The 14,349-nt window shown below is 39.2% G+C and overlaps 1 protein-coding gene across 1 annotated transcript; it reads left to right on the forward strand.

Annotated features, from left to right (window-relative positions):
- Window positions 1-8,033: 8,033 nt before the first annotated feature.
- Window positions 8,034-13,569, forward strand: dmrt2a (doublesex and mab-3 related transcription factor 2a). Its single transcript, XM_038704211.1, has 4 exons — window positions 8,034-8,221; window positions 9,013-9,429; window positions 11,677-11,779; window positions 12,181-13,569. Exons 2-4 carry the CDS (start codon window positions 9,058-9,060, stop codon window positions 13,284-13,286), a joined length of 1,581 nt encoding a protein of 526 aa, XP_038560139.1. The 5' UTR covers window positions 8,034-8,221; window positions 9,013-9,057; the 3' UTR covers window positions 13,287-13,569.
- Window positions 13,570-14,349: the final 780 nt, after the last annotated feature.

A 14,349-nucleotide genomic window follows, 5' to 3' on the forward strand; every position in this document is an offset into this window, starting at 1 on the left:
TATTGTCTTTAGTGTTACTGACTACCAACTAATTGTATTCCAGGTATTAGACTGAATTTATATTCAGTTCAAATGCATTTTATTTATAGAGCCTCAATTCAAAGCAGAAGTTATCTCATTGCACTATAGAGCAGGTCAAGAACATAGGCTACTCTTTGTTATATTATTTACAGAGACCCAACAAACTCCACCATGACTCCACCATGATCTTTAGTGACTAAAAAGCCCTGTTGTATTTGTAAGTTTAACTGAGGGAGGTCTTGTTCGATAATCATGCATTTCAAAACATAAAAACAAATTAACATTAGTACAGTAATTGTTGTGTGTATGTATGTAGGCTATGTGTGTATACTTGTGTGTGTGTGTGTGTGTGTGCGATAGATAGATAGATAGATAGATAGATAGATAGATAGATAGATGCATGGGTATTGCACAGGTGTGCCCTAGGCTGGCCACAATAAAAGGCCACTCGAAAATGTGCAGTTTCACTGTATTGGGGGGGTCTGGCGGGGCTCCGGAAACCAATCAGTATCTGGTGGGACCACCATTTGCCTCACGTAGTGCAACACATCTCCTTCAGATAGAGTTGATCCGGTTGTTGATTGTGGCCTGTGGAATGTTGGTCCACTCCTCTTTAATGGCTGTGCGAAGTTGCAGTCAGGTCGAGACCCTGATGAGGTCCACGAGCATATAGAGCTCACATGAGACGGTTCCTGACAGTTTGTGCAGAAATTCTTTGGTTATGCAATCTGATTGTAGCAGCAGCTGTCCGGGTGGCTGGTCTCAGACGATCTTGGAGGTGAAGATGCTGGATGTGGAGGTCGTGGGCTGGTGTCGTTACATGTGGTCTGCGGTTGTGAGGCCATTTGGATGTACTGCCAAATTCTGTCAAATGCCTTTGGAGATGGCCTATGGTAGAGAAATTAACATTCAATTCACGGGCAACAGCTCTGGTGGACATTCCTGCAGTCAGCATGCTCCCTAAAAACTTGTAACATCTGTGGCATTGTGCTGTGTGATGGAACTGCACATTTTCGAGTGGCCTTTTACTGTGGCCAGCTTAAGCTTATAAAATGTTTCCAGTCGTTTTCAATTCTGCTTAAAAGAGGCATATATATGTAAACTCATTATGCTGAAAATAGTATGGACCGGTATCAGTGTATTCAGAGTTACCATGTGCAGGTGTTAGTCCAAGAGTATGAATCTTGGTTAAAACTGAAAGATTAAAGAAATTCACATTGAAGATCTGCAATGGTGAAAGTAGCTCAGTGATCATAAAATCCTAAACTTCTCATATATAGTTACAACACAAGTAGATACAAGACCCTGCTGTAAACAGACCACAGCTGACTTTTAATTTAATACCATATTTAAACAGCAAATATTTCAGCATCCCGATTCTTATAGTGTTCAAAAGCTGAAGCAAATGGGCTGCATCTTTAGTCTGCTATTTTGCTGACAACAGGACTGAAAACATGGCTTACATCTTACGTATGCAACAAAAATAGACGGACAATGTAAAGATTTCAATTCTGTAGCGATTTCACTTTTTTCCCTAAAACACACATTTGTACAATCAGAATGTAAACATTAAAATAAATTAATCTGGAGTTTGTGAACTCACTGGCCATCTCCTTTCAAATAATGATTTGCTTTTGTTTTGCATTACAATATTATGAGACATTTCTTCAGTCAGTCTACTTTTGAGGCTTGATTTGTGTGTGGAAGAAATATTCAGATCTTGTACTTACTACACTACTAGTGTAGTCCTGCATTCAAAGTTTTATGTACAGGAGTATTGGCACCAACATATACTTAAAGTTGCACAAGTAAATGCAGTCACTATGCAGAATGACCCATTTGAGAATAATGTAGATTGTATTATTATAATACTTTGTATGCATTAATATGAAAATTACTTTAATTTTTCATCTTTATTTACTCTGCTGGGCAGCTTGTGATTTGCCCCCGGGATCAGTTAATTATTAACTTAATCTATAACAATACATACATATACATATCAAATAAATGTAGCAGAGTACAAAGTGCAATATTTGCCTGAAGCAGAAAATGCAATTACTCAAGCACTAACTTTAAATTAGTCTTATTTATAGTCTAATACATTTACTATTTTAATTTAACTAATTTTTACACATAAAGAATACAGAAACAGATATTTCAGTTTACCCTTCACAACATCTTTAGATGAGTATTGAGTATTTCCTCATCTGTTCTCCTGTTTCCTGGTTTCTCCTTTGGTGTAAACCTTTCCAATGCTGCCATCTAGTGGTGAAATTCATCCACATCACGTTTACTTCACAGAGCTCATTCTCCTTCCTTCCTTACTTCCTACTGAGATTGAGGAATGATCTGTGCATTGCAAGATGAATTAATAATATATTTGTTGGAATAAGGAATATGACTGGTGGTCTGCCCCGCTCATCCTCACATTTACCTTCTTTTTGCTGTCTGCTTTAACAATCATGGATAATTGTATGCAAATTATGTAGAGCTGCTGTCCATAATCCATAATAAATGAAGTTTGGATGCGGATGTCAAGCTAAGTAGTTTTAAAGGTACAGTGTGTTATATTTAAAACATTCAAAAACATGAACTAACATGATCAGCAGAATGTGAGCAACAGTACTGACGGGATGTGAAACACGTCTGTGTATTGTATTGCAGAGATTGCATATCTACTGAAGTTAGCATACTAACCAGCAGGCCCAGGCCTGTACTGTCCTGTAATACCACATTGAACCTCAAGAGGCCAGAGTCCCCCCCCCCCCCCGAAGTTCCAGTACGCCTGTTGCTGTACTGGTAGTACTTGTTAACGCTGTTGTTTTTGGGTAAAATCCAATATGTTGTTGTTCTTTCCTAAGCACATACGTTGTTGTGGGACAATTGACAATCGACCTAAGTTTGTCGTTTAGGAATGAGAACATGTTGAATTTCTAGATTCAGTTTATTCATTAGCTTTTATAAAATGCACTAGTTGTAGAGAGAATCATTAGGAGTTTGTGGAGGATTTTCAGGTTTTCCAGAGGGATTGTTGAATTTAGTTTCATATATAAAATGTCTGATCAAACTGCCCTAATGACACACATTCCTATTTACCACACAGCTTATTAATGGATGAAAAACTGAACAGACATTACAACAAATCCTAGATGTGAAGTTGAGTGAGCAGCTTTAGTTTTAGTCAGACAGACACATGTCGAAAGTTCATTTCCTCAAGTATTGTACTTTAGTACAAAGTTAAGGTGCTTGTTCTTTGCTTGAGTATTTCCATTTTATACAACTTTATACAACATTATACTCCACTATAATCAGAGCAAAATGTACTTTTGCTACATTTTATCTTACAGCTTTAGATACTAATTACGTTGCAGATTACGATTTTTGCACATAAAAAAAAAGGAGAGCTTATAAAATATGATGCTTTATTATAAAATGAACTGCTACTGTAACTATACACACAAGTACAACTGAAAAGATGAATTGATTGACAGAAAATTAATGGCAGCCATTTTGATAACCGGTAAAGTGATTCCAGCTTTGCAGATGTAAATATTTGCTGCTTTTCCTTCTAATTATTTTGAAGTTTGGATTATTGGTTCTGCAAACATTGTCAAAGTCACTATTTTCAGAAATTTTACAAACCACCAATCAATCGAATTGATTACTAGAAAAAATAATAAGCAGATTAAAAGGAAAATATTTAGCTTCTGCAACAGTAAAATCCTGCTTTTACATTAATGCATCAGTATATAATATAATATATAATACTATAACAGTCACACAATTTTCTGTGTGAGATCAGAGTGCTTTTACTTTTAATACTCCTAAGTAGATTTTCCTGATATACTTTTACTGAAGTAACATTTTCAGTGCAGGACTTCTGCTTGTAGAGTATTAGTACTATCTGAATTCTTTCTCCTCCACTGTCTGCAGCTTAAGGACACGTCCTCCTGTTTGTTGCACATGAGCCAGGTCGAGGTGTCAGACAGAGACAAATGTCGTCCCGCCTGTTTTTGTATTCAGCTGCATGTGTTGTCGGTCCATCAGAGGCTAATTAACATAACAGGATCCCCAGTGATCCCACTCTGCTCTTCTGGCTATACGCAGCTCCTGTTACACTTTACAGCCTGCACAGCGGGACACTTCCAACAAGATGCTGTTGTTTCAATCAACCCCAAAAGTAAACTGGACAGCGTGTGAGAAAGTGTCATTATGTGTCTGTGTCTTTCTCCAGGTTGTGCCCAGTAAAAGGGATGAACATCAGTTAAAGCCTACTGAGTAATTTCCACAGACAACACCTTAAATAAACACTAAGATAAAGAGGTGGTGACACGACATCTTAGACAGAGACACTATTGTTTTAGAAATACAAGTGGAAGAGTGGAGCTGTAAAACAAACTACATGAAGCAGATTTAAAAAGTCATAATGAGAATATTAGCGTGCAATAAATACCACAAGATCACTATGAATTCAGAAAATGCTGTGATGATCCTCAGACCCCTTCACAGTTCATGAAAGTCTTTTAGTAACACCTGGAACACCTTAAAGATTTCCTGCAAACTCCTCAAGGATCACTGGGGAGCCTCAAAGAACCCTGGAACTCATTTAAAAATGCCTGGAATTCCTTTAAGGGTGCCTGGATCTGGAACTGGAATTCATTCAAGGATCCCTGAACCTTCCTCAAGGACAGTGAAAACGCCAAAAAGATCCCCAAACTCCTGCAGCAACCCTTGAAATCCCTTCAATATTGCCTCCAATCCTTTCAAGGAACTCCTTGTGATCCATGCAACACTGAGAGATCCCCAGACCATTGCAAAGACCCATGAAAATGCCTGGAATCCCTTTAAGGACCCCCAAAACTTCTAAAAGATCCCAGTACCGCTGGAAACCCCACTAAAATTCCTTCAATAATGCCTGAAACCTGTTCAAGGATTCCTGGAAACTACACAAGGATCATCAGACCATTTCAGAGACCCTTTAAAACTACCTGGATTTGGAATTATTTCAAGGATCCCCTTTAACCTCTCAAGGATCCCTGGAAACCCGTGAAGGACCTCCTGACCCATGTAAAGACTTCCCAATACCACCGGAGACCTCTTCAAGGATACCTGGAACCACCTCAAGAAACTCCAGACCCGCGCAGATACCCTGAATAATGCCTGGCATCCATTTAAGGATCGACTGGAACTCTTCCTGAATTCCTCAAGGATTTACTGCCCACTTAATAGGGACCTGGAACTCTTGTAGGAATACACTGATTCTCTTCAAGGACCCTTGGAACCACTTTAAACATTCATAACCACCTAAAAGCCCCCTTGAGCCTCTTCTACTCCCTCTGACATACCCCTGGAAGCCCATTCAAGGACCTCAGTAGGCCGCTCCTCCCCACACAGAATGAGCGAGCAGACACAGCCAACACGTTTCACCTGGAGGGTCCTGCTCCGTGCGGATCCTCCTGTCCCACCGTCCAGCCTGCTCTCGACATCAAAGCATTCTTGATGTGGAAACGGCAGCCCGGGGTGGCCGGTCGTAACCTCCGCAATAAATTAAGACGAAGTGGCAAATAAAGCTGCACCTGCAGGCCTGACGTCTTCACCTCCAACACATGGAGGAGCCGTTAAGAGGCAGTGGAGGAAAAAAGGAAGAGGAAGACAAAAGCTGGTGTTGCTCAGTTTCTTTAAAGTGGTTTCTTGAACTCCTGAGCTAGAATAATTTATAATAATAGAAAAAGGCATATAATATAGATTTAGGCGACATAATTTAAATTATGGAATCGGAGATAAAAAGACATGACGCAGTTTGTTAGCTAAAAGATGTCAGTGTGTTTTAGCAAGCTTAACCAAGCTAACTAATTAGTTATGATAGCCAATTATAGGCTACAAAGAAAGAAAACCCACACATCTCGGGACACAACAAGAGATTTATAAGAGCCTCACTAAAAATATCATATCATAAAATGAATGATAAAGCCATAATTGACGAAGATACCACATAACAGGAAAGGCTAATAGGATATTATAATTGCAGCACGAATTTGTTTCGTTTTTGATATGAAAAAGGCCTAAGTAGGCTATAAGATATGAAATTAAGAAAATAAAAGGCATTACTCAGTTTTAAAATGCCACACAGGCCCTAAAGTATCTTATAGCCTAGTTTTTATTTTATTTTAATCTATTTCTATGGACAGCTGTAAGATTGTTCTTTAACTTTAAAGATCTGAAACAAATTACTGACAAGCCGAGCTACATCCTCATTTTACTGTCGCTTTGTTCATTAATTTCACATTAGACAACAAGTAAGCTATAGCTAAACGGACAAAAGGTTTAAGCAAACATGCTTTTTTCAGCTACCATAGGTGGATGCCTGTACAATGTCCTTTTGTCAGTTCCTTCGGAAGTCAGTTGGCACTGGGTAAATGCTAAGATGTCTTCTTTTCTTTTTAGAGTCAAGCTTTCAAGCTGCAAACAAAGAGCCAAACATAGAAAGTCACATTCCTCTTTTAAACTCACAAGTCATCAGTCAGAGGCAGCGATGTAGGCTGTTTTACCGGAACAAGTCACATATTTCCTTGGATAAACTCGACCATATCGAATTTAATCCGACTTTTATTTAACTTTTATCACAATATTTTTCTGATAAAGTTAGGCCTACTTATAAGTACACTAGGGAGGACAATGAGAGAGCAGACATGGCCACTTAGTGTAGGTTATGCAGATAAAGTGAAAACAAAGGTTTAAAAATATGAATGTTTTCTTGTGCTTTTATTCTTAGATTGATCAAATATCCGCACATGGCATTTTTTATTGGGTTTATGTTGAGCTATTATGAGCTATAAATAAGATTTAATGTATTAAGATAAGGGACAAGGTGGGGCCTAACAGGGTAGCCTATTTAGAATTAATAACCTAGGAGTAGGTTAATGTTTCTCTGTGTTATAACGTTTAGGATCAGTTAAAGGTTAAAAGCTGGGTGTATTTTAGGTTGTGTTTTACTTCACTGTTGTGTATAGGTCTCTGCATGCTGACATGGTGTTTTTTTTTTTTCCAGGTGTGGTTGTTGTGAAAACATTGTAATCATCATCAGTTACTTCTGGCAGGAGGACAGACTGTAACAACCTGCAGGACACATTCATCACCTGTCTCTGTCGCAAGGCAGTTTAACCTGTGATCTTTGTAAATATAGGCTACCTATAGAGATCCAACATTTTATGCAGGATTTATTGCCACTGTAATATTCTTATTATCAAAAGGCCCTCCAATTAGGCTAACATTGTCAACGAATTTTAAATTAATTCCTGGGTGACCATTGGATTAAAAATAAATAGGCTATTTTGGATTATGGAATGCATGAAAAATTAATATGAAAAGGTCAATATATATGTGTGTTTTTTCCATTGAAAGATCAGGCCGGATGGCATCTTTAAAACGGCAATAAGGTGTTGTTGCGATATAGACTCTGCTCATTGTTGATCAATAATTCGTTTATAGACTGGATGTTCAGTAGCAAATTAGAATTAAGCAACAGCGCCATACTTAACCTATCAAAAAAATAATAGGCCTAATTTAGGAAAAACGATTTCTCTCCGGTGGTCAACTAAAAAATATATGACATCCATTATGCTATAGGCCTACACATCCATAAAAAAGACAAAGGAGCCACTGATGGCATGCAGAGAACGGTCACTTCAAGCCAGCTTAGATTTAGATGATTAGCTAAATATATGGGGGCTGTAATATCTTCATTAAATCAGGAAGCAAAACGACAGTAGCCAGTAGGCCTACTTTTTATAGCCTACTGTTTTGTAGCTCCAGAATCTATTACCCTTCTGAAAATTAAATTCGTTACTAAGGAAAGTTAAGCCTAATGAAATTACTGTTAACCGTTTAGGAAAATTAATGTTGCCCCCGCCCACCCCGCGTCAATAACTGCTCTCTATTGGTCTGTGCGTGTTTAGAAGCAGCCAATCAGTGGGCAGAGAGCACAGACTGAAGCGGTTCATAGGAGTGGCGCTCTGCGTCTTTTCTTCAGAGGAAACTTGGATCTGTTCAGCGCGTGACACTCATTTATCCACTCAATTAACAGCTAATTACAAGCCTATTCTGAAACCCGGACTGTGTGTTTGTCTGTGCGTGATTCATCACAGTCCTAACTACGAGCTCAGTGCTGTTAAACCCTGGACGGCTGAATCAACCTCTGGAGGTAAACTATGTTTTTGTTCCTGGTTGGTTAGCGAACTGGAGAATATTTAATACAGTATAGCCTACTAAACTCTGTGGGGTTTTACCAAATCACTACATGAAAAAAAAACAATGGATTGCCAACAACTTAACCGACTATATTTTTGGGCACATGCAGAGAGGAGCGATGACCGAGAAGTAGGGTTAGACTATTAACGTAATAAATCATACTAATAATGGTCTCTTTACGTGATTTATTTTACGCTTCTAATAATATATTTTCATATTTCTTTACTCCGTTTTTCTAAAAGTTGTAGGCTACAAAATAAAGTTTAATATCTTCGATAGGCCAATAAACTGCAGCAGTCATGTAGGTCCATATCGATGGTAGCCTACATTGTAACGGACTGAGTAAAACTTATTCTCCTGTGCGCATTCTAGATTTTAAGGAAGATTTGTTTTCAGCCGATTTTTAGCAGATCAATAATAAAAAAAAGCCATTCATTTGTTGTTGTTTTTGTAGGCTAGGCCCCTACATGAAATTTTCCCCTTTCTGTGTGAAGAAATTTAGTTAATATCAGAGGCAAAACAAAATCTGCCTTAGATGATAGGCCTATGGGCTAATTAAAACTGTCATTTAAATAAATTAAGCTTATTGGGGATTAACGAAATTATAACGTACACTGGTTTGTTTAGTTTTCCAAGGTGGAAGCAATATTCTTTAGAGTGGGCTATAAAATTGGCTATAGTATTTTGTAAGGAGATGATAAATTTGCCTATTCACAGGTCTAAATAATTATTTTTTGTCTCCAGACATAAACTGGCTATAGAGACAGTCGGCGGGGGACTCGGGCAGACATGTCAGACAACGCCTGTTGCGACTTTGAAATCGACGTGGAAAGTCTGGAGACGGAGAGCGATGACCTGGCGGACTCCTCCAGCCGCCCCGGCTCGGCACCGCTCGGCGCCGCCGCCTCCGAGGACGACGGAGACGGCAGCAAAGGCGACGACAAGCCGGGCCCCAGCGGCATGTGTCCGGGGGACCAGAGGAAGCTGAGCCGGACGCCGAAGTGCGCTCGCTGCCGCAACCACGGCGTAGTGTCCTGCCTGAAGGGACACAAGCGCTTCTGCCGCTGGAGGGACTGCCAGTGTGCCAACTGCCTGCTGGTGGTGGAGAGACAGCGTGTGATGGCGGCGCAGGTGGCCCTGAGGAGGCAGCAAGCCACGGAGGTAGGCCGCTAGTGTGTGTGGACAGGGACGTGTGAGTGTGTGTGCGGGTGAATGTGTTGCCTGTGCCCGTGTGTCCATGGGCTGGTTATATAGCGCTGCTTTCAACTGTACATAAACTAGGCCTACCAGAGGTTAAAGTTTTGATGAACCCAAGTGCTTATATTCAACTCAGACAATACCGCTGTCCTTTGAGTAAGCTACTGATTAGGCTATGCTAAAATAACACACTATTAAAACATCAAATCCAGTCAAGTGCACTCAAGCATCCAAGTGTATTCCCTCAAGCCTTTCTAGCTGCCTTTATTTGCTGTAGGGATTTCCAGGAGATGTTGATCTTGCTTCTCATAAATCAGTTTTATTTACTCTGTGAATTCAATGGCTCAATAACTGCTTTCTATACACACTGCATCAAATGCCTACTGTTACTTCTCAGCTAGAGGGGATAATGTTAAACATGTAAAGATGTTTTTAAAACATACAGTAAATTCAATTTAAACACACTCATCTTTTAAGAAATATTATCATTATTTATTGCATATGTATGTGTGGCCCACTCATGATTATGGCATTTCCAACAGCATTTGGAGAGTTTGATAGTTACTGTAATTTCCCGGCCTTACAATGAACTGTGGCCTTTGGATTGCTGTGAAAATGTGACTTTATTTAAGGTCACTCTTACAACAGACTGCTTCAGTGAGAATTAGGTAATTTTTAAAATAATCTTCATAATTGAGCTGTTTGGCCATGACTCCATATTCAATTGCTCTTTTTAGTTATTTGGGCTTCAACATCAAGGGCACAATTTATGACCATAATAAGATAGAAAAGAGAAACCTTTTTTCCTGATAGCCTATATTTACACATACATACATACATATATATATGCCTATCAACATAAATATAATTCTGGTTTTTTGAACTGGTGTATTTAAGTAAATAATCCAGGTGAAGAAATGAAAGAGCCAGAGCTGATATTGTGACCCTGATTATCAATTATGAGTTAAGTGAACATGAATTATCAAACAGAAAAACACAGCTGGAAGATCCCTAATGAGATATGTTGCATGGCGTCAAATGTAAACAAATAGTACCATGTGATTTTAGTTTTACTCAGTGGCATTTGTTTTCGACTGCACTAGAATTACACGTTCGCCACCTCAGAGTCTGTGCGGATTTAAAGTCAAGCATTATAGCTGTTTAAAAAAATATTGTTTTGTTTTTCCAAACAATCTTAAACTTCCAATTTTGGATGCATGTTTAGATATAGTATCAATTTAAGTTTAGTTTGACTAGATTAAGGGTCAGTGTTTGGCAATTAATATAGTTATTTAACGTGCACTACTTATATATCTCTTAGATTGACTGAACATCAGTGGTAGTGGTGTCTCAAGATACTTGAGGGGTTCTTAATGTTGTCCCACTAAATTAACAATCATTATCATATAGAAATAAAAGCGTATTGACGCAGCTTAATTAGCGACTATTAAAAGAAATGTTCTGATCATAGTTTCTCTCGCTGTCGTACTCTTTCCCCAACATACTGTAGACAGTTTTACATTTCCATCTTTACTTTAACAACAAAAATCTCCCATGATTTCCTCAAAGCAAAACTATTTGGGGTCTGTGGGCCTCAGATGTTGTGTTTTGACTGCGTTGACATTCAAATATTTGAGAATGTCTGCTGCAGTAAAGTAATGAACCACATCAGTTGTGGTATTTTAAATGATGATACCAGATGGACGCTTTTCGTGTGTGTGTGTGTGTGTGTGTGTGTGTGTGTGCGCGCAGGGTGTGTCATTTGTTGTGTGTGCTTGTCAAGATGAAATTTTTATTACATAGTATTTTATTAACTTTTATTACACAGTAATGCAATCAGGTTTAGTTGTAAAACAGTTGAAAATTGTTTGTAATTTCTCTCTCTTTTTGTATCATTAAAATGCAAAAACAATCAATGTATTTACATATTATTTATCCTTAACTTTAGGGAAATTGGTAGGCCTACATCTCACATTCAATTGCTAACCATAGTGATTTATAGCTTTAACCTATTTGAAGGCTAACTGTTTATATCTGTAAGAAAAACAGTATTATGAACCATATTTTAAGTAGGTTATTAATAAGATGTTGGATTATATTATCAAAACACATATGACTTTAGCTGTGACAAATGATGTACTTTAAAAGGATCTATAAAAACATCTTGAAAGCACCTCTTTAGTCATTTTTTTTGTTTTTTCAATTTATCAGGATAAGAAAGGAATTTCTGGGAAACAAATTCCAGCTGAGAGGAGGACGATTTATCAGCGGCATATTCGACCGTCCACCATGCTCGCCAAAAGCATCCTCGAAGGTAACAAGAGAAAAGCAACATATTTTATTCCTTTTGCATTAGATGATTCTGATTCTTGGCTCATCGTCAGTCCCTGTTTAACTCTGATAAAGCCTCAGTTTCTCCTGTAGCTTGTCTTGGATTTCTATATTTTTTCCTTTAACAACACCAAAACACCTATAAGGATTTGTTAACTTGCTGGCATGCAATCATTTCACTAATTATCATCTCCAGCACTGTCACACCAAGATGATTTAATTATTGACTATGATTTCTGTTTAGATTGGAAACTCTCCTTTGTTGCAGTTTGCATGTTTGTCAGTGTTGTGAAAGTTTCTGCATGCATGCTTGACATCAGCTATAATCCAAAACACATTGGCTGCCATAAACTTTGATTTAAATAGGGGTTCTTTTGATGACAGGATACTGTCCGGTGCAGTCTGATCCATTCCTGGCGTCCAACCCGTCTCTTCCCCCGCCACTGAGCGATCGCATGAGGAAGAGAAGGGCCTTCGCCGACAAGGAGCTGGAAACCATCATGCTGGAGCGGGAGTACAAAGAACGAGAGCTGCTGGAGAACAGCCAGGCGGCCACGGCTTCACTCCTCTTCCCTAACAACATGGTCCACCACGCCGCTGAATATAACTCTTACAAGACGGCCTACTCGCCCGCGACTCAGTCTGAGCCGCAGCCCAAAGAGCTATGCAACTTCCTCGGCCCTAACTGCCTGGATCTGTCCATGCAGTATCCCGCCAGCTCAGCCAACGTCGAGCTCATCTCCTCCAACGTCAGCGTGGCCACCACCTATCGCCATTACCCGCTGCAGCCATCACGAGGCAGCTTCATGATGTGGCCCCGCGGTGCAGCCAACCTGGGTGACGCTCTGCTGTACCAGCAGTGCCTGTTCAATGCCACGGCGGTGCAGAACATGAAGCCAGGTGCTGTGTGGGAGCCCAAGGTGATGCCTGCCGAGAGCCAGCCGCCAGAGCAGGAGACGGCGGCTGCTCTTACTGCTAAACTAGAAGGATCCCGAGCCGCTGCACTGCAGGACTCATCAGACCCTCAACGGGCTGATCCCAAACCTCCGGGTGTCTCCCGGGGAGGACAGAGGGAGTGCTCAGCCTTTTCTCCCCCTAAGAGGAGCTTTGGACAATCCTTCCACAACAACTCTCATTCCCAACACTCCAGCCAAGTCCTGAACAAGCTGAGCAAAGACAGCACTAAGCTTTCCATGAAACTCAACTCCTTTCACTCTCTCATCCAGCACTCGCTGAGTGAAAAAAACAGCGGCGAGGCCGGGCCGGAGCATAGGGCTCCATACTGCAAAGAGCTCTTAGAGGAGGCCGCCCGCAAGTTTAGGGAAAGCTCGGCTATAGACATTCAGACCGTCAAAATCACTGACCGGTACGCCAAAGACTTTCCGTCCAAGCCTGTGGGGACCAAGATGGCGTCCAGTGAGTCTTTGTCCTTCTCTGTGGAAGCCATACTGAAGAGACCCACACCTGCCATGAGTCGAGCATTCCATTAATTCCCATTAAGTCTTTTCTTGCACTATAAATGTCAGGTTTGTCTCAGTTAGAGGGCGTCTCAAGTTGGAGTTTTGGGGTCAAACTAAATCTTAAACACACAGACACTACATCAGAAATTAGACCAGCTAGAGATTATTTTTTTCCCAATGTAATATTTATGTACAGTATATTATACTTTACATGTGCATGTTTAATAACTTTATTGTGTAGAGTATTTAAATATTATCCCAATGTTTTCCTCATGTCAATAAACTTTATAAGACTGAACTCTTTCAATAAAAAGTCTTGCATTTCATTTTATACTGAAGTTAAGACATGTTTAACTGTGAACAGGTTTTTGTTTAGGTCAGAAGTTAGTCTGCACCCGCTAATGAAACACTATGGTTTTTACATTCATACAAATACCAGCAAACCACCAACAGGACAATGTTTACTATTTATCATTCAAAATGTTAACTAGGATAGAAGTTAAATTAGGCATTGAGACTTTGTAGACCTTTTATATCTTATTCTGAAATTGTGAATTTTGGTAAAATAAAATGTATTTATATGAAATATAAATATTCAGTTTGCAGTGTGTAATTGAAAACCGTTATTACCAATTTAAATGACACATTACCTCCTGTTTATCATAAGGAGAATCTGAATACAAAAATCATATATTATGGCATACTTTATTGAAAAAAGTGAATTTAAATTTAAAAATGCTGGTCAAATGTTGAGTTTTGCTATTTGTTGTCACAAGTCCTCCAGAAATACCTGCGTCATATTTTTTATTGTTTCACTTTGGGGCTCAGTTTATTATTATATTATAATTATCTCTGAAGAGTTATCTCTGAAGCAAATCTGTTTTCAGATTCTGCGCAAATCTTTGGGAAATCAAATGATGTCACAATATCTTGATAAATAATAGTCAATACAATCAAATGTAAAAGTGTTTTACGTTAATTTGAGAGCAAGTATTTTACTTTCCATAACAAAAGGACTTAAAGCCATGAACTCAGCCTCAGTGAGAGTCAGTAGCATGACATTGCTGGATTGTTTTTGTTTTTTTATGACATT

Source organism: Micropterus salmoides, unplaced genomic scaffold (genome assembly GCF_014851395.1).
Source record: "Micropterus salmoides isolate LMB-PRFRI ecotype aquatic unplaced genomic scaffold, ASM1485139v1 Ms_hic_scaffold_7, whole genome shotgun sequence".
Lineage (NCBI taxonomy): Eukaryota > Metazoa > Chordata > Actinopteri > Centrarchiformes > Centrarchidae > Micropterus > Micropterus salmoides.